We start from the raw sequence: 26846 nt of genomic DNA, 5'->3' as shown, positions 1-26846 counted from the left end.
CACGGTCCATCTCCCGCCACCCGCCCTTCGAGGTCGCCTTTCCACCTCACAGAAGTGGCGCGCTGGAAGCTTCCCCTCTGACGCAACTTCCTGTTTCCGGCCGGCGGATTGCGTCAGAGGGGAAGCTTAGGGCCCGGGCCGCTGCGCTGAGGGAAGGAGAAGAGATGCCCCAGCCCCGGTTCAAGGCCGCTGAAGAGCGGGACCAGCTTATAGTGAAAGGGCAACGCCTCAGTTTCCCGCTGACACCCTAATGCGCCTGCGCGAGGGAAAAGCGCGCCAAAGTCGTTGCGCTGCTCCCGTGGACAGAGCCTCGGCTAGGACGGAAAAGGCCGAAGTCGAGGGCGGAGCCTGACCCGGAAGCGTTCTCTCGGACGTCGCCACGGCTTCCGGGTGAGACGAGGAGCCGCTGAGGAAGCGGAAGCCGGCCCGAAGGTGAAGCAGGGAGGGGGGGAATGGGTTTAGGCTTCCCAATAGTAGGACTTTCAGGTGTCTGTTTCCCAGGACGAATGAATGTTGAGAAGCAGACAGTGTGTTTGGTGGTTAACCATTACTAAGATTGATCATGTTGTGTGTATGAAAAATGGGGTTGCAATTAGTACCATCATGGGGGCGGGGTCTGAGGTGGAGATGGGCGGGGCCTGGCCCACCACTTAGCCCAGGTCCATAAGTGTCAAAAAGGTTGAAGAGCACGGTCAGAGTCCGCCTAATACGCGCGCTGTAAGAATCCCAGTCCAACGGGGGCTCCGTTTCAAAGGTTAGACCCCACCCCCCCCCTTCGTCGGGAATTCTGCAGGGCTAATCTTCGCTCACTGAAAAGAAGCCACCCAGCAAGCCATGAACATAGGCAAAATGGTGCTGTGACATATCCCCTCTCAAGGCACTGTGTGGTTGGTGCTGGGATGGTCCATGGGTGGACTCGGGGGGGGGGGGGGGGGAGAAGCTGACAGGGAGGGTCATTGGGGTGGGCAGACTAGATGGGCCGTGGCCCTTACCTGCCGTCTATTTCTATGTTTTTATGCATGATGATAGTCAGAACCAGTGCTTCCGTATTACATACCTACAGGGCACGGCAAACAAATGTCATGATGATAGGACCTTCGTTCTACAGGACCGGTTCTACCATTATGGCCTTGGAATCTATGTCCTATTGCTGCACCATTGGACATACATACAGGAGATGGGTCCCATCTCTATCATGCTTATGGTCTCCCTAAGATACCAGGGCGTGCTCAAAGCAGTGAAGAGAATGATGTGGAGCCATGAAACTTATATGTTATTCCACACTTTTCTTTGATTCAATCAGGCAAATGTATCTAGTAAATGGGCACAAGTATAGGGAAACCAAGGTATTGTGACATCACCGATGAGGTTGGCTCTTAGGCATTGGTGGAATGAGGCATTATGACATCACAATATGAGGGGCTGCTGAAAAGTTCTCAGCCCAATCAAGAAGGGAATGACATGGAGTCATTAAACTTAAAAGTTATTCCACATATTCACCCCTAAGTTCAACACTAGGTTTCGGTAACCCTTCCAAAAATACTCTGATGTCTGGTCACTAAAATATGCTCCACTGCTGCAATCGCCTTCGAATCACTCAAAAATTGTTGCCCTTTCAAATTCTTTTTAAGGTTTGGAAACAGAACATAGATGGAGCAAGATCCTGGTGAGCAGGATGGATGGTCTATGCACTGAAACTCAAATTGGGTCAAAACATCATCGTTTTGCCAACCTTGTGAGCAAGTGCATTTTCTTGCAAAAAGATAACTTCTGTCCACAGCTTTCCTCTCCTCTTGGATTATACACCCAACACGTTCCCTGGATATCTGTAGTGCCTCGGCAATTGTTTTAGCTGATATTCGCCGATCTGCCAAATCAGGTCATGGAAATGATCAACAATTTCAGGAGATGACATTGTTTGAGGCCTCCCAGACCTTGCTGCATCTTTGGTCTCGAAATCTCCACGCTGAAAGTTTGCACATCACTTCTTCGCTGTGGAGTACGATGGGTATTTGTCACTCAATATTTGCATCATACATCCATGGATTTCCTTTGGAGTTTTCTTCTGCAGGAATAGGAACTTCATGACAGCTCAGAGTTCCACATTTGAAAATTTCACACTTTTTGTTGACATGGCTCAATCAATGATCTGAAACAATGTCAAAACACGGCATTATGTTTCTGCAAATTGGCACTTTGCAAAATAAAATAACGCTCTTTTCAGCTACAGTGGCAAAATAATGCTCAGAATTTAGGAGGTTGGTTGGGCTGAGAATTTCATCACTCTCTCATGTATGTTATGTAATATGTAGTCTTATATACTGCCAAATCCTCTAGAGCAGCGTTCGAGATGAGTTACAAATCCTAAATGTTACATAGAACTTATGTGTGTCAAGGTATTAGATCCCTAGTATGTGTCAAGTTTGGATAAAAATTTGTATTGAAAAAACTTGTACTGCAACTATGGCAAATTGTAACCCATTAACTGTACTCTATATTATGTATGTTAACCTGTAATCCATTATGAGCTCATTGGGGAGAACGGGATAGACAATACTGTATATGATAAAAGTCAGAATACCTCCTTAACAGAGGTTTCCGAGATGGCGATTTACAACTAGCATTTTCGTAGGTATTTGGTTGCTGATAGCATTATCATTGCATCCAGTAGACCATCAGTGTGAAATCTAGATTGCATTACATCCCTTGGAGAGATTTTTGAAGAGCCATATTTTCAGATATTTGCGAAACGTAGTATACATATTTGTGCTGACTAAATCATACTTTACAGCTACAGCTTACTGTATAGATCTCAGGTTTTTGTGCTGAAAGCAAGGACTCCTCTGAGTTATATTGACCCACAGTAAGAGGTTCCTATTCAGCCAACCCTTAATTCTGTAATCTTGGTGTCACCAGCCAGACTCTGGATTGATTGAACAGTTTCTTTAATAATGAAGCAAAAACAAACTTAGAGTCAGATGGATTCAATGCAGTTCAAGCCTATCACATATCTTCTTACTCTACCAGCATATCAGAGTTACGCTGGGAGTGTCCACCTTGTGGAGATGACACCATTCTCCAGACTTAGAAATAAACCTAAGCTGTGTTATATCGTTAGAATTAAAGGGTGAAAAAGCCTGTTGAGAGAATAATGCTACACTCAGGTTCTCATCTGATTGTAAAACCGCTTAGATAACCTTCATAGGCGGTATATAAAATCCGAATAAACTTGAAACTTGATCTAGCCATGTGCTCTGCAATATGGCCTCTGCTCTCACCCAGACTGGAGAAGAAGGAGGTGGGCTTATGCTCTGTGGAATCAGGCTAGCTCTCAGGGAAAGCAAAGCCCTCTGGGAATTTAAGTCCACATTACTTATACATCTATTACAAACACTTAACTAGTTCTTATACAAGAAACTGAGTAAATGCTAGAGAGCATGGAGGCAGAGCTTCCTATTCAGGGAGTCTCTGCAGGAAAATCCGGGGCTTGTTCAGCGATGGGGGGGGGGGGGGGGGGATTAAGCCAAACAGAACAACGCCAAGGAACTTCTCCTGTGGGTAAGCATTTTTACACTCAACAAAAATTTTCATTTTGGGAAAAGCCCTCTCAAGTGACCCTGGAGTATTTATAGGATTTGGTGGCAAACTTTGCTAAGACTATTAGCCCCGATTTCCAATATATTGAGGGTAAATTGATTCAACATACTAAGGAGCTTAAAGATTTAAAAGAGGACTTGACTGTTTCTAAATCTTTGGTTCAGAAGCTTGACCAAGACTTATCATCTTCTAAACAACTTCAAGAGTCCCTAATTAATGACAATGTGAACCTTAGAAGGAAAGTGGAAATGCTTAAGAATAACTCACATAATAACAATCTGAGACTGATCAATTTTCCTGGGCTTACAGCTCCTAGGGAGATGCTTAGGAGATACTTGGTTGAAATTTTGCAAGTTCCAGAGAATACTTTGCTTCCATTTTCTCAAGTGTACTACCTACCTAATAAGAATGGGCCTTGGCAACAGTTAAAAGGAGCTGATCAAGCACCATTGAATGTATCAGAAATTCTGGACACGTCAGACAAGGATATAGTAACCTCTTCCACATTGATTCTTACTATAACACTTTCAGTTGAGGCTTTTCTTTAAAAATAAACAGAAAGTGTTTCTTGGATGTAAAATACAAATGTTCCCTGATCTCTCAAGAGAGACTCAAAAACGTCATCGAGAATTTCTTCTTCTGAGACCAGGGGTCATTTCATTGGGGGCTACATTCTCTTTAAGGCATCCTTGTAAGTGTATTGTTTGCCATCGATCAACTCAATATGTTTTCTTCGAACCTCAACAATTAACTGCTTTTTTGGCCTTGTCTCTACTGAATGGGGATAAATCAAGTGCTCCATAGGTCACTCCTATCTCAGTTCTATAATCTATAGCATATCTTAAATGTATAGATTTATATTTTCTTTTGTCTCACTTATGTGAAGTCTTGGATCCTATATAGAGGACTTGAGCTAAGCTCAAAAATTTTATAGTTCTTTTGTTTTCGGGGCAAATGTAATATCTTGACTAACCAGCTTTTCTGTACAAGTATATACTTGGAGCTCCTTTTACGAAGGTGCGCTAGCACTGGATTAACGTGCGCTAGCCAAAAAAACTATCGCCTGTTCAAGAGGAGGTGGTAGCGGCTAGCGCGTGCGGCCCTAATGCACCTTCGTAAAAGGAGCCTTTGGTATTTAATCTAAAATCAATCAATAATAATATAAAAAGAAACTGAGCAAATGCGCCCATAACATGGGGCAGAACAATATTGGCATAATGTATTTATTTTGATCTTTTGACAGGATGGCAGTTATCTGGCTCACAATTTCCCTGGAAAAGCCAAAGAGGAAGGTGCTGGTAAGAGAAGGGCCGGGTTCTGTTATCAGAAAGAGATTTACATAGAGATTTGTTTGTTCTCCCACAAAGCAAGGGTAAAATGTAGTCACGGAAACAATGAGGAAAGGGGAATTGGTACTATACAGGTATTATCAGATGGCCTGAATAAGGATTCTGTGTGAGCGTTTTGCAAATTCGTGTTTTAAAGCCACAGTGCTAGAAATATTCTCATAAATGCATTTACACTTCTTCATTTGCAGATGTAAACTGATAGAATTTTGCATGATGTCTTCATTTGAATGTTGATGTCGTGACGGGGGGCTGAACGGGTGGTTTTGTTTTACAATATTTCACCTGACTTGTTCCTCACTATTAGGGCGATGTGGTTAGTTGTTATCAGTGAAGATATCTTGATTTCTCAAGTGAACTGTAGATGAACAATGACTAGTCCAAGACCGGGCCTCAGGGAGATTTAAAAATGAGGTGGGGGAAGATAACCCACCCCCACTGTTTTTGTTTTTTTCTTATTAGTCTGTACTGCTTGCGCAAAGCTTTGGTGCTATATGAAGGTCGTGGACACTCCTGGTTTCTGAGTCTTAAGTCCATATTACTTTTCTGTATTAGTCTGTTGAATTACTATGCGAACAATGCTGGGAATATTTACACACTTGGCATTTGACTTCAAGAAATTGCAATTCTACTAATGCCAGTTACTACAACTTTTATCTAAACTTCTTATAAATAAAATATAAATGTGTTATATTGTGCTCATTGCCTCCACCTTGGTCACATCTGAAACAGACTAAAGACCTGATGAATTAGGGAATCATCATTGCACAGTTAGTTCCCTGCCTGCCTGTAAAGTCACTAAAGTTGACATTAACTATTCACACACATGAATGTTCTTATATTGATATCTTATGTTTGGCAGTAACAAGTAGGAATTCTTCAGTGTACTTTTCTTGTCGTGAAGTTTCTTCTTAAGTTCTTTCCTATATTGCTGGTATCAGGCTCCGTCTGTGTCTCCAAAATAATTAAATCATGCAAACAAGTACGCAACCTGAGGACTCCTTTCACCAGCTCGCTGTGCAAAACGTGCTGTGCTCTATTCCATTTAAATTTATCAGTAAAATCCTTTTAAATAAATCCTCGTCTGTCAGCTTGCTGTTCTCCGACCCAAGCTGGGTTTCAAACTGCAACTTCAGGGAGAACAAGCCTGTGAAGAACTGAGACACAAATCCCAAAGTTCTCTATATTTAACTCTTTCTTCTGAGAGGGGACATGATCGAAACATTCAAGATAATAAAGGGAATGGACTTAGTAGAGAAAGAGAGATTGTTCACCCTCTCCAAGGTGGAGAGAACGAGAGGGCACTCTCTAAAGTTAAAAAGGGATAGACTCCTTACAAACGTAAGGAAGTTTTCTTCACCCAGAGAGTGGTAGAAAACTGGAACGCTCTTCCAGAGGCTGTCATAGGGCAAAACACCCTCCAGGGATTCAAGACAAAGTTAGACAAGTTCTTGCTTAACCAGAATGTACGCAGGTAAGGCTGGACTCTGTTAGGGCACTGGTCTTTGACCTAAGGGCCCCCACGGGAGCACGATGGACCAATGGTCTGACCCAGCAGCGGCAATTCTTATGTTCTTAATGCATTCAAAACTATAAATTTAAATCGTATGCTTGCTCATTTTGTGGCTGCAAGCATGCTCCTGGAATTCTACCCAGTTTGTCGATGGCGGACTCCAACTGCAGTATTCAAATTTCAATCACATGATGATCACTAACCCAGCTCAGCTCTGCCTTTTATAGCTCATCTCACAAAGGAGCGCGGAAGTCATATGACCTACACAGTGGGCCATTCAAGCTCCCACACAAACGTGTGTCCTGTTTGTAGAATCAGCCCCCAAATGTCTTCCTGTCCTTCTTATATTATTGCTTTCTCTGTTTTTAGTATTCTTATTAGTAGAACAGATTTTATGCTGGTTATCTTAGGAATAGGCAATAGATTTCCCCAAGCCATCTCAATAATGGCCTATGGATTTCTCCTAGTGGAGCTGCAAGCAGGTCTCTGGAGTAGCCTGGTGGGCAGTGCAATGAACTGCAGAGAAGGGGACCCATCTGATTTTTGGACATTTTTCTCAAAATGCCCAAAGTTGGACTTAGACATCCTATCAAAAATGCCCCTCCACGTGGCCTGTCCAGTCAGCCCATTCATACCATTACCTGTCCCTTCTTTTCTCTTAGAGATCCAATGTACTAGTGCCAAGAATGCAGATCGGGAGCCAGTGAAGTGACTTAAGGAGAGGGGTGACATGAGCATAGCGAGGTTGGTAGAAGATGAGTCACGCAGCAGAGTTTTGCACAGATTGCAAGGGGGAGAGGCGACACTGCGGGATACCAGACACCAGGATTAGATTGCAGTAATCTAAGCATGAGGTTACGAGAGCTTGAACAAGGGTTCAGGTAGTGTGCTCAGAGAGGAAGGAGCGAATTTTGGTGATATTGAAGAGATTGAAGCAACAGGTCTTAGCAGCTTGTTGGATATATGTAGAAAATGAGAGGTCAGAATCGAAGACCACTCCATGGTTGCGAGCAGAGGAGACTGGAACAATGACGGTATTATTTACAGAGCTGGAGAAAGGAGGAGCAGAGGGTTTAGGAGGAAAGGGGAGCAACTCAGTCTTGGACATATTTAGTTTGATGACAGCAGGACATCAGGCAGCAACGTCAGCCAAACAAGCAGAGACTTTTTCTTGGACTTTAGGTGAAATTTCAGGTGTAGAGAGGTAGATCTTGGACTCATCTGCATAAAGGTGATATTGGAAGCCATGGGAAGAGGTATAGAGAGAGAAGAGAAGAGATCCTGGGGTACACCAACCGCTAGTGGGGTAGCAGCAGAAGAGGACCCACCAACACATACACTAAAGGTGCATTGGGAAAGGTAGGAGGCAAAGCAGGAGAGGACAGCATATCATAGAGAGTGAAACGGGATGCTGACCTTAGTTCTCTCTTATTCAGTAAGCTTCCCTTTTGAACTGTTTTCTCTTCCCTTTTCCTCTACCTCACTTCTATATTTCTTCACAAATGCCCACTGCTCCCAATCCCCAAACATTTTTCTTTGTTCTGTACTCTTTGAGCATATTTTTTGTTGTTTTAAAGCTATGTTGATGTTGTGGTAACATGCTTCTGATGATTAACAGCTCAGCAGCTCCCCGAATCTGGTTTTCTCTCTAAATGAAGCTATTGAGGGGGAAGATTCTCAAAATCTACTGTGCCTTTAACGATGGTCGCAAAATCAATTCCAGCCAGTTTAGCGTAGAAATATTCTACCGGCCAATTGTCAAAAGGGCTCACCGTGGTCATTTCCAACTCTGCCATGCAAATGTATTACAACAAGGTCATTAATATTTAAACTAGCACTCCGGGTGATTTTCTATCATCGCCGGGTAATTCCATAACCTCAATGTCCTACATTTGTGGGCAGTATTTTCCGGCAAGGTCTGAACTGTTGTAGCCTTATTTTCCAGTCAATGCCTGAGCGATGATTGGCTCAGATATTGACAGGAAAGTAAGGCTTGACAGCTCAGTCATCCCCCTCCCCCTGCAAAAAAAAGACCCCCAAATTAGTTTTGAGAATCTTCCTCTGAAGACAGCAAGAGGGATGCCCACTTCCTCCCATTACCAGTGATTCCCATCCCATGACAATCCCTCCCCCAACAACCCTTCAGCAGGAGGGATGCCTACTCCCTCCCGCTGCCAATGATTCCCACCCACTGATAGCCCCCCCCCCAACAACCACCAGACAGGAGGAATGCCTACTGCCTCTGGCTGGCAGGCCCGCCTCTTCAAAATGGCAGGTCTTTTCCTGCCCAGTGTATCTTGGGATGCACTTGGGAGGGGTCTAAGGTGCTGATTTGCCCAGGAGCTTAAGGCCCCTCCTAAGATCAGTGTTTTTCAATGTGATCAGTGCAATTCACTGATGATCCTCAATGGCCGCAGACTATTTTCCAGGATGTCCTTAATGAATATTCATGAGCTGGATTTGCATGCCTGCTGCCTCCTTGCCATGCAGAACCATCTCTTGCATGTTCAGAGACAACAACATTTCAAAATGACTGCAGGTGCCTCTGCCAGGCACAATACAAATTACAATGTCCTGGACCTAGTGAAGGAGTTTAATCAATACCTAGGCCGCTCAGCACCCCACAGTCCCTACAGAACTGGTTCCTGTGTGTATATTCATTAGGGATTGTGAAGTGAGGGAGATGTTCATGTGTTTTCCGTAGATGATGTTGGAGAAAGAAAAGTTTCTAACTTTTATCTTTAGTATATCAGTTCCAGCCACTTCTTCCTCATAGCCCACTTCCTTTTCTTGTCATTGCAGATGCAGAGAAACGAATGCTCGGTGTAGGGTTTTGGTTGTTTTTTAGCACTCTGGTTTTAATGCAAGGTCTGAGGAGGTGCAAAAGGTTCATTTTTGTCTGTGGTCGGCATTAGGGAGAATTTTGTGTCTCCTATTTGCTGGACGTACACAAAACATGCAACTTTTGTTGGCTTCCTTTAGTAGGATGGGCTAAAAAAAAAAGGCAAAACTGTTGAGGAATGGAGTAAAGTGCTGAACCATTGATAACCATTGTGCCTCGGCTCCCTGAAGTTGTGGGTTCGAATCCCGCACTGCTTCTTGTGACCCCATTGCCCCAGGTACATTAGATAGAATGGGAGCCCACCCGGGACAGTTAGGGAATAATGCTTGAATACATGAATAATTTGTAATCCGCATAGAATTGTAGGATATGCAGAATATAAATTATCAAAAAGAAAAAAGTATCATTCCTTTTGCCAGAAACTCCCCAGCCCTGAGATGTCCTGTCTGTCTCTCCAAATCAGATTGTAAGCTCTTCTGAGCAGGGACTGTCTATTGAATGTCTGACCCAGTAAGGCTATTCTTATGTTAGTAGTAGTAGCAGAAATGCAGAGACTTGAAAATATTTTTTAAGGATTCTTTTTTTTTTTTTTTTTTTAACTTCCTGTTGTGCTCCCCAGTGTGTGGTTTCCTTTTCAGCAGTTCTGTAGAAGTGACTGAAACTGCAACTATTCTTTTTTACTTCTCTAATTTGTTTTCTATCCCGTTGTCCCCAAAAAGCTCAGAACGGGTTACAGGTTAAGCATACAGAATTTCAGTACAAGTTTACCATACAAGTTTTTATCCTAGCCCTGACACATACTAGGTGTCTAATATTAATTTGCCATAATTATCTTTACAGTGCAAGGTTTTCAGTATTTTACAACACAAGTTTTCGTTACGTGACACATACCGGTTCTGGTACCAATATACTTTTCTTTGTGGTCCATGGGTCAAAGGCAGGGGGTTAGGTGAAGAGGTATGTTTTTATTGCTTTCCTAAAGTTGAGGAGTCAGGAGCAGTCGATTCCAGTGGCTTGGTATGAAGTGGGAGTAGGACTGTCGAAGGGCACCACCAGGGGGCGTTTTGATGCGTATTTTATCCTGGGAGCAGAAGGACCAGTTTGGCACGTACAGAGGAAGTTTAGCCATTACATAGCCTGGCGCCATGTCATGTAAGGATTTGAACGCTAGCATCAGGTCCTTAAAGATACATTTGGCTACGGGCAGGCAGTGAACTGACTCTAGAGCCTGGGAGACAGAGTCATGAGCATGGATGCTTTTTAGAAGCCTGATCGCCTCATTTTGAACACGAAGATGTCATACATTCTTTGCCATGAGACCATTGAATAGCACATTGCAATAATCCATGCGGGAGAGTACTAAGGCATAGAGTAGTTGGACTTTGAAAAGTAGTTCCTTATTTTTCAGTGTTGTCGCAGGTAGTAAAATGAGGAAGATACCACCTGAGAGAGATGGTTGGAAAGCGACAGGTTGACATCAAGGAGTATTCCTAGGCTGCGCCCTTGGTCTTTCGCAGTTATAGTAGTAGAGTCCCAGCGCAGCGATGGATAGGCGCGCTTGCAGCATTCTTTGCGGATCCCAAAAAGTTCCCGTCTTGGAGGTGTTTAGTTGTAATTTGTTGACGGACATCCGTTTATTGATTTCCGAGAGGCAGTTTAGGAGTTTCGCAATCTGAGCATCGCGGGCTTCTAGCGGTAGGTACAGTTGGATGTCATCCGTGAAGGAATGAATCTATATCTAGGACAGGCCTCACGTACAAATCGCAGACTTTCCTGTGGAACACCGTATTTCATCAGTTTCAGTAGCGCAACTTTGAGCAAAACGCATAGGTACCTGTTAAGACTTTTCTTCAAAAGGCTCTGGTGAACTAGGTATGTGCTATCTTACTTGCTCTGGCATCCACTCCAGAGGTGGTTGCAGGTCTGAAACCTATTTTATTTTTTTATTCAATTTTCTATACCGTTCTCCCAGGGGAGCTCAGATCAGTTGACAAGAATTTATTCAGATACTTAAGCATCTTTCCCTGTTTGTCATGGCAGGCTCACAATCTCTCTAATGTACCTAGGGCAATGGGGGGATTAAGTGACTTGCCCAGGGTCACAAGGAGCAGTAGGGGTTTGAACCCACAACCCCAGGATGTTGAGGCTGTAGCTTTGACCACTGCACCACTTTAGAAATGAAAATGTAACAGAAGTGAGCCAAGTCTAGGACAATGAAGCCATTGTGACATCACTGATGAGGTCGCCTCTTATTGGGGGAATGAGGCATGATGACGTCACAATACCAGCTCTGGTTATCACACTATTTATTTATTCAGTTTTCTGTACTATTCTCCCAGGGGAGCTCAGAAGGGTTTATATGAATTTATTCAGGTACTCAAGCATTTTTCCCTGACTTGCTCAGGGTCACAAGGAGCAGCATGGGTTTGAACCCACAAGCTCAGGGTGCTGAGGCTGTAGCGATGACAGGAGGGTAAGCCAAAACCACTATGGTCTATGTTAATGTTCTGAGTTTTCACACCTGAGCAGTGGTCTTGCTTGGAAGGAATGGTTCCTTTTTCCGTTAAGGGTCTTGTGTGAACTGAAGAGTGGCTGGGTTTTTCCGAGCAGTGCAGCATAGTCTGTTACCTTTTTAGTTTTGCTTCGTGTAGGCTGTTCTATCTTGTGGTTAATTTCACTTTACATTTTACATCAAGCATAATCTTGAAAGCAAGGATGGCTTGTCTCAAAGCAACTAAAATAGAAAAAAATTACAGTTTGGTAGATACAGTAGACTCTTAATTGGAACGCAAGCAACCAGCAAAAAAAAAAAAATCAAAGAAATACTGTAATACTTTAAATAAAAATTAAATCCATTTCTGGTGGAAATTTAAGTGTAAACTTTGCACACCACACCTGTGTTCGCCCATGCTTTGCCTACCACATGTCCGGTAGTTTGTCTGGAACAGTTTTATGTTATGGCATAGTATGGGATATAGTATTAGAAACATGATGGCAGATAAAGCATGTTTTGCACAGATACATTTATTGCATTGAGTGAAACCGATGTCTCATTTTGATTTCCGTACCGTACTGTCGAGGCTTGATTATTGCAATGCCATGTACCTTGGAATAACTAAGATTAGGTGCAAGTTGCACAAAATGCAGCAGCCAAATTGATAACAGGAACGTTGAAATATGTTCACATTACACCCCATCTCCAACATTGGTTGCCAGTAGTATTCAGAGTTCAATACAAAGCAGTGATGATCTGTCATCAATTCCTGTATGGCATAATACCCAAATTATTTAAGAGTAAGATGGCCAACTATCTACCAAAAAGAACATTACACTGAGAATTCAGCCTTATTAAAATCAAACGTTAATCCAAAATATATTGAAACTAGCGTAATGACCTTTTGTTGTGCTTGGGTGAAACTGGAACTCACTTGGGCAATTATGGAAATGTGGTGAGAAAGGCATATTTAGGAAACTACTTAAAACGCAATTTCTAGACATTGATTCATTTTGACTCCTGATATTCTGATTGATTGATATCCGTCCATTGCTCCTCTGTTGTGTTCTCAGCCAATTAAATGATTGAACACTATGAGGTATTTAGGAGTTCCACTAGATGTCTCATTGTCATTTAGATTGCGTCAAATTCGATTAATTCATTCTTACATTAACTAATCCTGCTGTGAATCTTTGATTTATGCTTTGGTTAAATCTAAACTGGATTATTGCCTTTTTTTTATGAACAATGATTGAGAATCTAATTTTTATTGATTAAAGCTTATGTTGAGAAATATGAGGAATTAAATCATTATTCATTTGGATTCAGGGAAAAGTATGGCATGGAAACTTTGCTGTTGGCATTCATACAGTTTGACGCTGGAGATTTTACATAAGAACATGAGAGTTACCTTACTATATAACATAACATTTAATTTCCCAGTCTTGTTCCTGGAGTTTGTGGCTGAGAGCCAGAAAATGGCCAGATTTGGTAACAAGTGTTCCAGAAAACTCCCAGCAGGCTCCCCCCTATGACTGTCATGACATGAGTTATTGAAACTCAAACACAAACTGGTGCACAAAATATCGTGTCAATTAACAAAACTTAACTTAGACTAGCCACCAGGGTGATAGGCTTTGAATCAAGCCGTAGCGCATAAATTCCTCAGAATGCCACACGATTTTAACGTATGGTAGCTATCCTCATCGGAATCTTTGTGATATGCGATTTTTTCATAATATATTATTTTCTTTTTATATATAATTATAAAGTGCTTAATGTTGTAGTAACAAATATATCTTTTACTTAGCTTTTTCTAAAACAACTGGGTCTGGCTCAATCCCCACCGACGCGTTTCATTATTTCATCAGGGTCGGGGACGGAGATCACAGAGCAGTGTGTTTTCTTAGCAGAACGCTAAATCCATAATTAGTGAGCCGGAAGTGACATGAGTTAGCCATTGGTTGGGGGACTTCTCTGGTGAGTCAGGAAATTTTTAGAAGGGGAAAAATCCTTTTAGTATGTCAAATTTCTGGTGACTAATTTAAGAGACCTGTTGGTGGAAAAAGGTGGTCTATATGCAGAATTACTTCAGAGAAACAGAAACATAGCTCATACTATCAGTGGCGTAGCCAGACAGCCAATTTTGGGAAACTCTGAGCCCAAGGTGGGTGAGCGCAAGATTTTCTCTACCATGCCCTACCTCCACCTCAAAATACAAATACTTTAGCTAATGTGAATCCCCAAGCTTTATCGAAACAGTTCAAATTGTTGACCACATACAATAATGCTGCTCCAAAGATAAAATCCACTAATTGCTCTCGAAGCAGGTCTGCGTTTTGTTTCCAGCTTCTTTGGGAGGGATTTTCTAATCTAATCTAATCTTTGATTTTTTTAATACCGATTCATCCCAACAGGAGGGCTCGACTCGGTTAACAAAATATTAATAAAATTATACAGGCGATTAGAACAGAAACTATATCTTGTAGGCCAGAATTTTACCTTTTATGATTGATTACTTGATAAAGAAGGATCATTAGTAAATTTTTGAAATAAATATGTCTTCAGTACTTTACGAAAAGTGGGTAGATGAGAGAGAACTCGAATTATAGAAGGAAGATCATTCCAAACTTTTACGAATAAAAAAAAAAAAAAAAGATCGACAAAAATTGGCCATAGTTTTTATTTCTTTAACAGTGGGAAAGCCAAGTTTATATTTCTGAGAGCTCCTAGAATTAGAGATTTCTTGTGAATTAATTGAGACAGCAGCCAAAGAAGAAAAGATACCATATAGGATTTTGAAAATTACATGAGATGCACATATGTATATTAAATGACAACAGATAACAACCTGAACAGTCCATCCAGTCTGCCCCATAGCTATACACCTTGAAAGAGCTGATGCCGATGACTTACAGCAGCAGTATGTGAGGTAGGGGGAGAGTGACGGGGGAATAAAAGTGCATGACTACCGGGGAAGGGGGGGTAGGAAGGAGAGAGGAGAAATGTGCTACCTCTCTACTCAAGTTGGAGGGTTGACTATGTCCCTGCCAGTGTTTACCTAAAAATGTAAAATAATCAGATGCAGGCTCTCAAACTAACATCCTACCCATATTGAGAGATTGCTAAAGGAGAAGGGTAAATAAGATGAGCATGAAAAACATTGTATTTTCATAATTCCAAGAATGATAATGATCGCCAGAAAATTGCTGACCAAATAACCCTATTTCACCACTACAAGATAAGTGTTGCCCTCTTTGGTTTTGTTACGGTAACATTTTATGAAAGAAACCAATGTCTAAACAATATTGAAAGTTTTTGTGAAGGTTCTTGCACCGGGAATATTTTAGAAAAGGGTTTAATGTTTAGATAGCATTCACAATTTATTTAAAAGGGAGGGAGGAGTGAGCATACACGATTAAATAATGGAGCACAGGAATGATATCTAAATCATAGGAGGTCCTATGATCCAGGTTCTTGAGTTTTATGATACGCTCATCTCCCAATAGTATGTTTGATGTTTAATGAGACTTTGTAGATGATGAAATAGGGTTATTTGGTCAGCAATTTTGGGGCGATCATTATCATTCTTGGAATAATGAAAATACGAAGGTTTTCATGATCATCTTATTACACTCTCCAATGTTCTCAACATCTTTTCTAAAAGAGATAAATATTAAAGTAGGAGACGACGAGGATCCTTTTTCACTGAAGCCAGAGGACTTCAAGTGATGTTTAATATCAAAAATATTAAGGCATGTTTATACATTGCAGAACACAATTTAATAGTCTTTACAACCAATGATATTCTTGTCTGCGAATGTAGAGAAACAAATTCTGAAAACCTTTCAAATGTGTTCATCACAAATTTTTATCAACGTAGAAAGATAGGATGCAATAAGCAAACCAGTTTAGCTGGCTAGAAGGATTCCTAACAAAGGGGGTCCTTTTACGAAGGTGCGCTAATCGATTTAGCACGCGCTAAATGCTGGGCCGCCCATTATATTCTAGCGTGTACTAATCTTTAGCGCGTGCTAAATCGGTTAGCGCACCTTTGTAAAAGGACCCCAAAGTGAACCTACAGCTTAAAAATGAATGGAGAAAGATCGGAAGAATGGTCAGCATCAAGCAGAGCACCCCAGGGTTCACCATTCTCCCCAATACTTTTTAAGGTACTGATGTCAACACTAAAACTCTTAGAAAGACCTCACTTACTTCTCCTACACAGAAGATATTATAATATGCATTTCTTTCTACAAGAAAAAAAGCAAGATCAACAAACTAAATACAGTATAATCTTGCTATAACGGACTCACTTATAACAGAATATCATCTATAGCAGATGAGGTCCGCTGCTCCCGGCCGTGCGCCTTTATGAACATGCAGAAAGTCACTGCATATAGTGGACTCGCATATAACGACAAACAATTTGGTCCCCAGAGCCGCTTTTAGCTGTAGTTTTGTTCGGCTATAACGGAAGGCGCGTGACGTGCCGGTGCTACAGTATCAAAATGCAGCCCAGAAGAAAATGACAGAGTATTTTTCTTTCCAGGACAGTAGGACATAATGCTTTAGAACATCTTCTAGGGTTCTGGTTTTGCAATCGTTTCGTGCCATTCCAATGTTTTGCTGAGTTTTGTTCTTGATGTTGTGCAGTGACTGTTGTTTCAAGTTGACCTAAATAAAGTTTTTTAAAAATGCTACCCTGGATATAACGGACTGTTTTTCCAGGTCCCCTAAAGTCCGTTATAACGAGATTATACTGTAAAGAAAACCCCCAAATTTTTATTTGTTAAACCCACCCAGAATCACCAACGATGACGCTCAAATAAACTGCATAATGCCCCACTGGAACAGGAATTGGAACTGAGAATCCTAGGGATTATTTTGACAAGAACTTCTCCTGAGAGGCGCAAACATAAATGACCTATAAAATATTCACAGCCCTGAGAAAACAGATGAATCCAACATTGCTGTCAGATCTTGGTACTATCCCAACTAGATTGCTGCAATGTCCTGTATGTAGGATGCAGCGGCATAGTGAGGAGGAACGGTTTACCCTGGGCGTGGTCTTGTTAGGGGTGCCAGCACCCATTGTCCTCTATGCTCCTTCCCTGCCACCCGCATGCACCCATTCCCTTCCCTCGTATCTCTTAATTTTCCCACGTTGGTGTCACCTCTCTCTGACGTCACTTCTGGGCCCCGGGCCTAGGAAGTGATGTCGGAGGGATAGCCGACACAATACGGGCAGCAAGTTCGTGCCTGGAAGATGAAAAAGGTACCGGGGAAGGGAAGGAGCGTGTAAGGCAGGTGGGGTTGGGAAGGGGCAGACAACATCACCATCCTCCTTCCTTTTGATCAACCAACACCCTCCATGACAGACACACTACATAGAACTCTAGAAACAGTGGCAACATGGATGAAAGATCACAAACTAAAGCTGAACCCAGACAAAACAAAACTCCAACCATAACAAACTTAGTAATAAACTCAATCACATACCCCATTCAACCCTAAGACTTCTGGGAGTCATGATAGACAGAAGCTGTAACATGCAACCACAAATCAACAAAACAATACAGACATCATTCGCGGTCATGTGAAACTTAAGGCAAATCCAAAAATTCTTTGACAGAAAACAATTTCAGCTCATGATCCAATCCTTAGTCCTAGGACTTCTAAACTACTGCAACATCCTCTATCTCCCCTGCCCCGCAGTCATGATAAAACAACTACAAACAGTACAAAACACAACCCTGAGACTGATCTGAAGAAATACGACCATATCACCGCCACATACCTCGACTCACATTGGCTCCAAATACAAGCAAGAATACTATTCAAATTTTACTGTCTACTATTTAAAGCCATGAATGGAGACAGCCCAGCTTACATGAATAACCGCCTTATCCGAACTACCACAACCAGGCAAAGGAGAACCCAGACACCATTCATGCACTCCCCAATCAGAGGCGTCAAACACAAAAAATATGTACGATGGCCTACTGGCCACGCAGGCAGCGAAATTAGACCACCAACTATCCACTCTACTGATCACGACACCAGACTACAAAGCTTTCAGAAAAGAAATAAAAACTCTGCTGTTCAGGAAATCCATCAAAACAAACTAACACTGCAGGAAGCACTTCAGTCCCCCGAAGTAACCCGTTCAGCTCTGTAACTCTTCTGGAAATGTCCAGATAACCTCTTATGTAATCCGCCTTGAACCGCAAAGTAATGGCGGAATAAAAGTCACTAATGTACCATATTGTTTCTTATACCCCCCAAATGTCAACTGGGAATCATTGCGGCTTACATAAGGTTAATAAGGTTAGCAAGATATACATTATGAATCACAGGAAGACTATAATAAAAACAGATGTGTTTTTAGTCCCTTCCTAAATTGAAGCTTAGGAGTAGGTCTGACGTAAGCAGATCGGGAGGCAGTTCCAAATTTTGTGGCCTTGGAACTCGAAAGTGGATTCGAAGAGTGACTTCTTCCGAACTTGACATGGAGAGGGAAGAGGCAATTTATAACACTGAGTCATTCTTGAGTTATAGAAAGAGTGAGAAACGTAGATGGCTGAAGTTGTTAGCCCAGTCGTGCTTTCTCCATATATAATCCTGTGAACCATACATGCAGTTTTAAATTGAATTCTGTACTTGACTGGCAGCCAAAGTTGTCTAGAACTCTAATTAATGAGGATTCAGTGGGATATAAAATTGCACATTACGATATATCACATGAGAGGAGCAAAAAGGAAAGATTCTTGGTTTCAACCAAGAAGGGGGCCATCCTCAGATCCTATCCCATGATCTGAGACACAAGGGGGCCAAGAGGGATATTTCAGTTTATTCAGCCTTTGCCAGTCACATGACTTTGTCGTAGGTCGCAGATGCAGAGGAAGTGGGCAGCTTCACAGTATCATATAGGCTTTTTTCTGTTTCAGAGTTTTTCTTCTGTAAAGAGAAGAAAGAAAAGCACATTTTAAGTTCAGATTCCCTTCATCCTTTGTCTGAGAAAATTGTCGAGAGCTCTCCTGGTGGCCTGGTTTTGAAAGGGAGACTCTGGGGCAGTCCTGGGGCTTTTATCTCTTCCTGTTACATGCTGGATCTTTTTGGTGGTCTAGAGCAGTGGTTTCCAACCCTATCTTGGAGGACCACTAGGCCAGTTGGGTTTTCAGGATAGCCCTAATGAATATGCATGGAGCAGATATGCATGCAGATATTTCTCATGCATATTCATTAGGGCTATCCCAAAAACCCGACTGGCAGGACAGCTTTGGGAACCACTGTTCTCGAGATTCCACAATACACTGGTACAAAAAAAATCAAAAGTCCCAGGTCAGCCCAAAAGTCTCCCCCCTGATTTGGCTCAATTGGCAGTAATGAATGAGATTTGATATGTAGGTTAGTCAATCTACAGCAAGGTTTAAAATGGAGCCATTTTAAAAATAGCTAAAGCGGCACTCCCAAGCAGACTGTGGTTAAAATATTATAGTAACCCACTAGGGATCCAGTTCTTAAACCTCATTTGTACTATTTGAATTATTATTATTTTAGTACCTTCCAAAGTTTTATTTTCAAAGGAGAGCTGTAATTAGCAAAGCGTAGAGAGAAAACAGGAACAGTTGCCTTTCAAAAGCCCTTGGATGTGAAATTTTTAAGCGTTAGGTTCTCTTTTCTCACAGGAAGGAAATGAGGCCTGGTGGCTTGAGATTAGACCTAAGAGATTAATCTTGAGCAAGTTCTTTATCTTCCCTGTGCTTCGGTTCTAATCCCCTCCTCTGCCACTGACATTTATTTCATTTTGAGACCTTGGACAAACCGCTTTATTTTCTTCTAGCACAGTTGACTTTATGGTGGAAATTTTGTACCAGGTGGTGTTTATGAGACGTTGAGAAAGGAGTCCATTTGAACCCTCTTCTATAAGAGCAACTTAGCTGTCTATGTGCCTCTGTAAAATAGGGTTTCAAAATCAGCTTTGATAGTGTGCAAATACTGACACACACTTTTACACCTGCTGTTGAAAATACAGTACCTAAATCTGTATGTGTTCACTATGTCCCTGGATTCTTTATATACAGTAATATTCAAATTTGGATGTGCCAGAGGTTGTGGTAAAAATGGATAGTGTAGCTGGTTTTAAGAAAGGTTTGGACAAATTCCTGGAGGAAAAGACCATAGTCTTATTAAGACATGGGGAAGCCTCTGCTTGCCCTGGATCGTTGCTACTCTTTGGGATTCCAGAATCTTGCTATTCCTTGGCATTCTTGCTATGGAATGTTGCTACTCCTGGATTGGCCACCGTGAGAACGGGTTACTGGGCTTGGTGGACCATTGGGCTGACCCAGTAACATAGTAGATGACGGCAGATAAAGACCCGAATGGTCCATCCAGTCTGCCCAACCTGATTCAATTTAAATTTTTAAATTTTTTCTTCTTAGCTATTTCTGGGCAAGAATCCAAAGCTTTACCCTGTACTGTGCTTGGGTTCCAAGTGCCGAAATCTCTGTAAAGACAATTCTTATGTTCTTAAGATGCGTTGCATAACTTAATTGGCCAACAAGCTGTTAACTAGCAATAATTGGATGCTAACAACCAGTTATCCATATTAATTGGCAGAAATTAGGATTTGTGCATGCATCTGGCTGCACAGTTTAACGCTGGCCTCCTACGTGGCTGGAGGGCATCTGAATATGCATGGACGTTGACGCGATGACGGGGCCCTGAGCCTGCTATTACTATGCCAGTGTGTGTATAGGGGGGAGGGGGTGCTGGAGGAGGAGAGGCGCTGGCGTCTGCTCTCTGTGCCCAACTTTTCAGAATGCCCCTCCCACGGCCATGATCTTTTTGGGTTATGCTGTATGGCAGTGTATCACAAATTGTGTGCTGTGGCGAGATGCCGGCGAGGAAAGGCACCGAAGCTGGCTGACTGCTTATAGAATGTGACAAGAGGCACCAGCGCTTCTCCTCCTTGCTCCACCTCCAGAACCCCCTTCCCCCGCACACACTGGCATAGTAATAGCAGGCTCAGAGCCCCTTCATTGCGTCAACATAAGAACATAAGAATTGCCGCTGTTGGGTCAGACCAGTGGTCCATCGTGCCCACTCCCACAGCGGCTCCTAGGTCAGAGACCAGTGCCCTAACTGAGACTAGCTCTACCTGCGCACGTTCCGGTTCAGCAGGAACTTGTCTAACTTTGTCTTGAATCCCTGGAGGGTGTTTTCCCCTATGACAGAATCCGGAAGAGTGTTCCATGCATATTCAGATGCCCTCCAGCCACGGCCCCAAAAGGTTTTCGGGACACTTGGGCACAGGATTTATGTCAAGTTTCAGCAGCCATAAGTCTGGTGCCCAGAGTTGCGTGCGAGATCTTTTCCGGCAATATTTATAGATTTCCCCCTATACGTCTGCTTGTATGTTTGATAAAAATGCGTGTGCTTATTGCAACTTCACCTATACTCTGTCCAAACGATGTCCCCAGGAACACTGACATGCAGATTGTGTAAAAGTCGGTACCTTTGTGTGCCTAACCGTTTGCCATGTATGCAGTTGTATAACTTTATGAAAATGTAAAATCTGGTTTTCACACTGAATCAGCGTTATAAAATCGCCCCACTATAACTGCAGTCAGAAGGTATTGATCCTTGACTTTTTTCTCTTCTCCCCCCTTTCTCCCGAGAAAGCCAATATATCCTCTAGAGAGAAAAGGAAGAAAAAGAGGGATTGAATGGGGCATTCACTTACCAGTTAGTCTGACATTCACAAGCGCAAAGAGAGCCAAGGGGAAGACCCAGAGTAACATTAGGGAATAGTTAGGGTTGCCAGATTTTACATTCATAAAATCTGGAGGACATGTCCAGGGAAATCCAGACGCCTGGTAACCCTAGGAATAGTTCTTCATCAAAATGATGGCTGAGGCATCCCAATGGAGGTGGGAGGGTACAAGAAAATCTAGGTCAAGCACATGGATCCCATAAGCCCCTCTAGTCTGCCTAAAGAGTGCAGGAGTAACATAGTGGTTAGTGCGGTGGCCTGAGAACATGAGGAACTGGGTTCAAATCCCGCTGCAGTTCCTTGTGACTCTGGAAAAGTCACCTAACCCTCTATTGCTCCAGGTACAAAGTAAGTACCTGCATATAATATGTAAACCACAGAAAAGTGGTATATCAAGCACCATCCCCTCCCCCAACTCCCATAGACTTCATGGTGCAGTATCATTGACCCAGTAGAACTCAAGCTTTTCCTTCATTGGCTCTAAATAGTTCTTCCCTAGCTCAGGCCTGGACAGTCGGTGGAGGAGGAGGAAGATTGGAGGGGGCAACAGTAGCAACAGCCTCTGAGGTGAGTTGTCTGCCAGGGGTTGAGAACACATCACAGTGAAGCCTGCTCAAAGAAATGCATGCACAGTAAATCAGCATGGAAGGATTTGTCATGCCTTGGGGAAATCCACGGTGCAGTAAAGCGTCTTTCCATTTAAGTTTGCATGGGATGCGTCTTCTTTAAGGACCGGGCTTGTGTCTCTCTGCAACAGACAATGAAACAGAAGGACAGCATTGAATTGAAGGACATTGAAGAGAGGAATCAGCAGAAGAGCACGCAGATGAGAGATGGGCCAAAAGATTTACTCTTTGTGTGTTGTGGGTAAAGAAACAACACAGAGGGTCAAAGTACAGCAAACAGTCAAATAGCAGAATAGTACAAAAGGCATCAATGAATGGGGACAAGTCTTTGTGCTACACGGGGACAGAATTTGTCCTCGTCCCCATGGATAACCACACAAAACCATCCCTTGTCATTCTTTAGTGTCTATCTCAACCTCAGTCTTTCTACACCAGCATTTTTAAATTCAAGACTTGAGGGTCAGTGGCTGGGCCCATTCATACTCTGATTCTTAAGTGAGCCAAGTATAGGACAGTGAAGCCATTGTGACATCACTGATGAGGTTGGTTCTTAGGCATTGGTGGAATGAGGCATTATGACATCATAATCTCAGCTCTGGAATGTTGCTATTCTTTGGGTTTTTGCCAGGTAATTGGGACCTGAATTGGCCACTGTTGGAAACTGGGCTTGATGGACCTTCGATCTGTCCCAGTATGGCAACGCTTATGGTCTTATGTTCTAACCATCCAGTGTCCATCTCAACCTCAGTCCTTCTACACCAGCATTCTTCAATGCAAGGCTTGAGGGTCAGTGGCTGGGCCCATTCACACTTTGATTCTTCCCTCTCTCCTTAAAAAATGACATGGGGTTAGCTTCCTGCAGTTAATTCTGTCCCCATGTCATTCTCTCTGCCCATTATACAATGTGGTAATATGTTAGGAGGCCTTTCTGGGCTCTCTGATGAACATATGTCAGTCTTGGTTTTTAAATGCCTGTTTCAAAGCATTCTGGGAGTTTTCCCCATTACAGAGGGTCATTTTCAAAGTCATTTCCATGAAGGAATGTCCAGTTCCAAGACTGATCGGCCAGCATATGGTTAAAATGTAACTACTCCCTCCCTCTCCATTATACTAAGTCCCCTCTTTCTTTCTTTTTACTAAGCCCTTCTCCTTTCCATTGGAGTTCCTTTCTATATTAATTCCTGTAAACCGTGTCGAGCTCCACTTTTGTGGAGATGATGCGGTATATAAACTTAAGGTTTAGTTTAGTTTAGTTAGTTTAAACCTTTTCAAATATTCCTTGAGCTCTTGTGTGTATAAATAGAGACCCCCTCCTCCACACTTCCAGAAACGTGAACATATGGGCGTGATTTTACCCAGGAAAACTGTGGCGTAGATGGAAGCACTGGTTTTCCCAGGGTCATATTCAAACCTGAAGGAGCCAAATACTTTTGCTTTGAAAATCTGGAAAAGTCCTCTAGGTAAATAATGTCTGGCAATTTCTATAAAGTCCACCTAAAGTTTGGTGCCTACATCAGTGCACATAGCCAACGTAGGGCCTAACTTAATTGGTTAATAGACTTCATTGGTGCCAATAATTGGCACTTAACACCATTAATTGGATTTAATTAAAAGTTAGGTACCTAACTCGAAAACCACGATTCTCTAAAAAGTAGCCACTTATTCCAAAGCGCCTATAAAAGTGTGCGTGGTTAGGGGCGGATCGTGGGCATATTTTTAAGGTAGGCACCTCTTTGTGAATTAGGTGCTGCTAGGCGAAGAAAACCCTGGCATAAATTGGGTGCACCTAAAATTAGGACGCCATGTAACGGTAAGCCTGTGTAAGTGGCACTAAGCATCATTCTATACAGTGCGACTAACGTTTATAGAATTGCACTTAAAGCTATACTGAATTTTTTAGGCAGGTTATATAGAATCAGGTCCTGTGTGTTTACCTTTGACCTGTAGCAGAATTTTGACACGAGAATAAGAAAACAAGGACCAACTAACCATTTCCTTGTGACTCTGCATTGGATGGCCACTCTGCAGTAACATTGCTAGAAACCTTTGCAGGTTGTTGAGCGGCCTGATGCCTGAGCTGGGAAGTGGGTATGTGCCGATAGCCCAAGTGAGAGGCAACTGCATTTACACACTTCTTCTGTGCATAAATGTACAGAATACTGGCCCTTTCACGCCTACACTTTCTGCCTAAGCGCAAGCAAAATAAACGCTACAGTGTGTAAATGCATGGGGGTTTTCACATGGGTGAAGGATGGGAGAGGCATGGGGGTGCGAGATGCCACGTGCACATGGGAATTGCAGGATCCTGTAAGTTACACAGGTTCCCGCTGCATTTAAGTGCTCTCAGGTATGCCAAGTCTATGGCGGGAGTAACTGCCGGCGAATAAATGTAACATGTGACCATAGTAGGTTACGCTGGCGTTCTAGAACAGAATCTGGGCATCCTGATGGAACAGGCTTTGGGGTGCTTAATAGGAAGTGCCTACTTATTGAATTGCCCCCATAAAGCGCTGTAATCTGTTAGGACTGGGAATAAAGCTAAGCCCAAATGCTCCAGGGCATCCTGAGCACACGGAAAGACTTTCTTCTAGGGTAAGAGATCTCATGGTATCTCTTGACTTATGAGGGATTGTGAAGAGCACAGTGAGATCCACAAAATGCTGGCTATTTTGGTCAGGGGTCTATTGCTCTCTTTATTTAAGAAGTGTTTGGAGGACATCGTATGAGGAGTCTTGCTTATGGAGAATGTTTCTTTAGAAGAGCCAGAAGTTGACGAGTGAATGGTTTCATGATACATCTATCATTTTTCTGTCAAACAAGAACACAGTTTCCAGACTTACCTCTGGTTTTGTAACCTGGGCATAAATGGTTTGTGTCTCTGTATTAAAACAAAACCAGGAACAGTGTGTTAGCCGGACTCAACAAGAAGGGTCCAGGTGGCTTCAAGTATCCAGGGACAGGCTGAGCCAGTCCAGGTTTTACTCCTGTTGCCTCTAGTGTAGGGATTCTCAACCCGATGCTCGAGACACACCTAACCAGTCAGGTTTTCAGGACATCCACAATGGAAATGCATATGATAAATCTACATACAATGGAGGTAGGAATATGGAAAATCTCTCATGCATATTCATTGTGGATGTCCTGAAAACCTGACTGCCTAGGTGTGTCCTGAGAACTGGGTTGAGAATCTCTGCTCTAGGCTTTTGAAGGAGAAAGAAAATTTAAACAAAAATTTAAAAGACATAACAAGAGAGGCAATAAACAAAAATATAACCAGCATACAAACAAAAATGGATACAAGGGGGATAAAGAAAGAGAAGATTACAATAATTCATTAGGGATATCTTGAAAACCCGACTGGCTTGGGAACCACTGGTGTAGACTTACTACATTTTACAGAAGGGGACTTTCACAATTTATGTGTTTTCTGGTGGTGATCTAAACCAATATCCATCTTCCATCAAACCCTGGGGGGAATTCCTTACCCTACTACCTCCGCATTGAAAAATCTTTTGTGACCTTTAAGGCGCAATTGAATTCATACTGTTTTTCTTTGGCTTTTGCCTTACTCATGCTATGGATCACCCTTTCTTCTTGGCTTCTATCGTTAGTTGTTTGGGCAGAATTTCACTGTGACTTCCCTTCCCCAAACTTTTTTTTTTGTTGTTATTGTAATCTTCTCTTTCTTTATCCCCCTTGTATCCATTTTTGTTTGTATGCTGGTTGTATTTTTGTTTTTGTTTATTGCCTCTCTTGTTATGTCTTTTAAATTTTTGTTTAAATTTTCTTTTAATAATATATTATTATTGTAAACCGCTTAGACTAACCGTGGTTGTATTTGCGGTATAACAAATAAATAGAACGTTAAACTTGAAACTTAATCCCCCTACACTTAAAATGTTTTAATGCTGCTCAGTTCAGCTGATTCAATAAAACCCAGACAGGACACTTCATCAGCTGTGTACAGAAACAATATGTCCCCTCTTCCCTGTCCTTCTTACAGACTGGCTGGTGAATGAGGTCACCTACGTAAAATCAAACAGAAGAACAAGTGGGGAATAGGATAGACCATCCTGAGCTGGTGCTAAGTTCTGATTTCCCCCCAGTGGAAAAAGGTAGAAGCTTACCTGGTACCATCTTCTGCTTTTTCCTTTTTCTGTTCCTTTTGATCCAGACATACAGAAGAACGCCAGTAACAGCGAGGACTATGGGGACAATTACGACTGATACAGTGACCACATGAATTCGGAAGTGATGGCGAGAAATTTTTGGAGTTTCTGAAATAAGAGGTTACATCATTTAATTATAATTGAAATGACAAAATAAAAGGATGACAGATTGGATAATGCTCATTTTAAAAGCAGACGAGAATAATTGACTTTTCACTTGTGTACAATACGCATTTCTCTGCGGGTTAAAGTGTTCCCGCTAAGCTGCGCTGGCCTGCGCTCGCGCACAAAATATTACATCGCAGCGCACAAGTTTCTCTTCACAGCGCACACACGCGTCGCAAAGGTAAGGGGAGGTAAGGTAAGGGGACGCATTGGGGGGATTGCACTTCCCCACAATTGCCATGCTTCGGTTCCTCTTCTTCCTTCCTTCCTCCCCCCCCGCGGGACCCTGCGGCACCATCAACTCTTACTCCCT

General features: G+C 42.5%; 1 protein-coding gene and 1 long non-coding RNA gene across 2 annotated transcripts in view; one reads left to right on the top strand and one right to left on the bottom strand.

The window, feature by feature from the left end:
* The first annotated feature begins 130 nt into the window (after nt 1-130).
* Nucleotides 131-26527, top strand: LOC117350082. The gene is made up of 3 exons (XR_004537234.1): nt 131-432; nt 4841-4895; nt 26374-26527. It is a non-coding gene; the product is annotated as an uncharacterized LOC117350082 (long non-coding RNA).
* The window catches only part of LOC117350081 (SLAM family member 9-like), a 29078-nt gene continuing 20230 nt past the window's right edge, over nt 17999-26846 (bottom strand). Inside the window, exons 4-7 of the mRNA XM_033924024.1 lie at nt 26327-26476; nt 25040-25077; nt 22235-22321; nt 17999-18752 (exon numbers count right to left, since the gene is read on the bottom strand). Of these exons, the coding sequence (XP_033779915.1) occupies nt 18663-18752; nt 22235-22321; nt 25040-25077; nt 26327-26476 (365 nt within the window). The 3' untranslated portion in view covers nt 17999-18662. The remainder of the gene's footprint in view (nt 18753-22234; nt 22322-25039; nt 25078-26326; nt 26477-26846) is intronic.

This window comes from Geotrypetes seraphini, chromosome 16 (assembly GCF_902459505.1).
Source record: "Geotrypetes seraphini chromosome 16, aGeoSer1.1, whole genome shotgun sequence".
NCBI classification, from domain to species: domain Eukaryota; kingdom Metazoa; phylum Chordata; class Amphibia; order Gymnophiona; family Dermophiidae; genus Geotrypetes; species Geotrypetes seraphini.
Note: the sequence above shows the minus strand (reverse complement) of the source record. Positions and strands in the feature narration are given on the sequence as shown.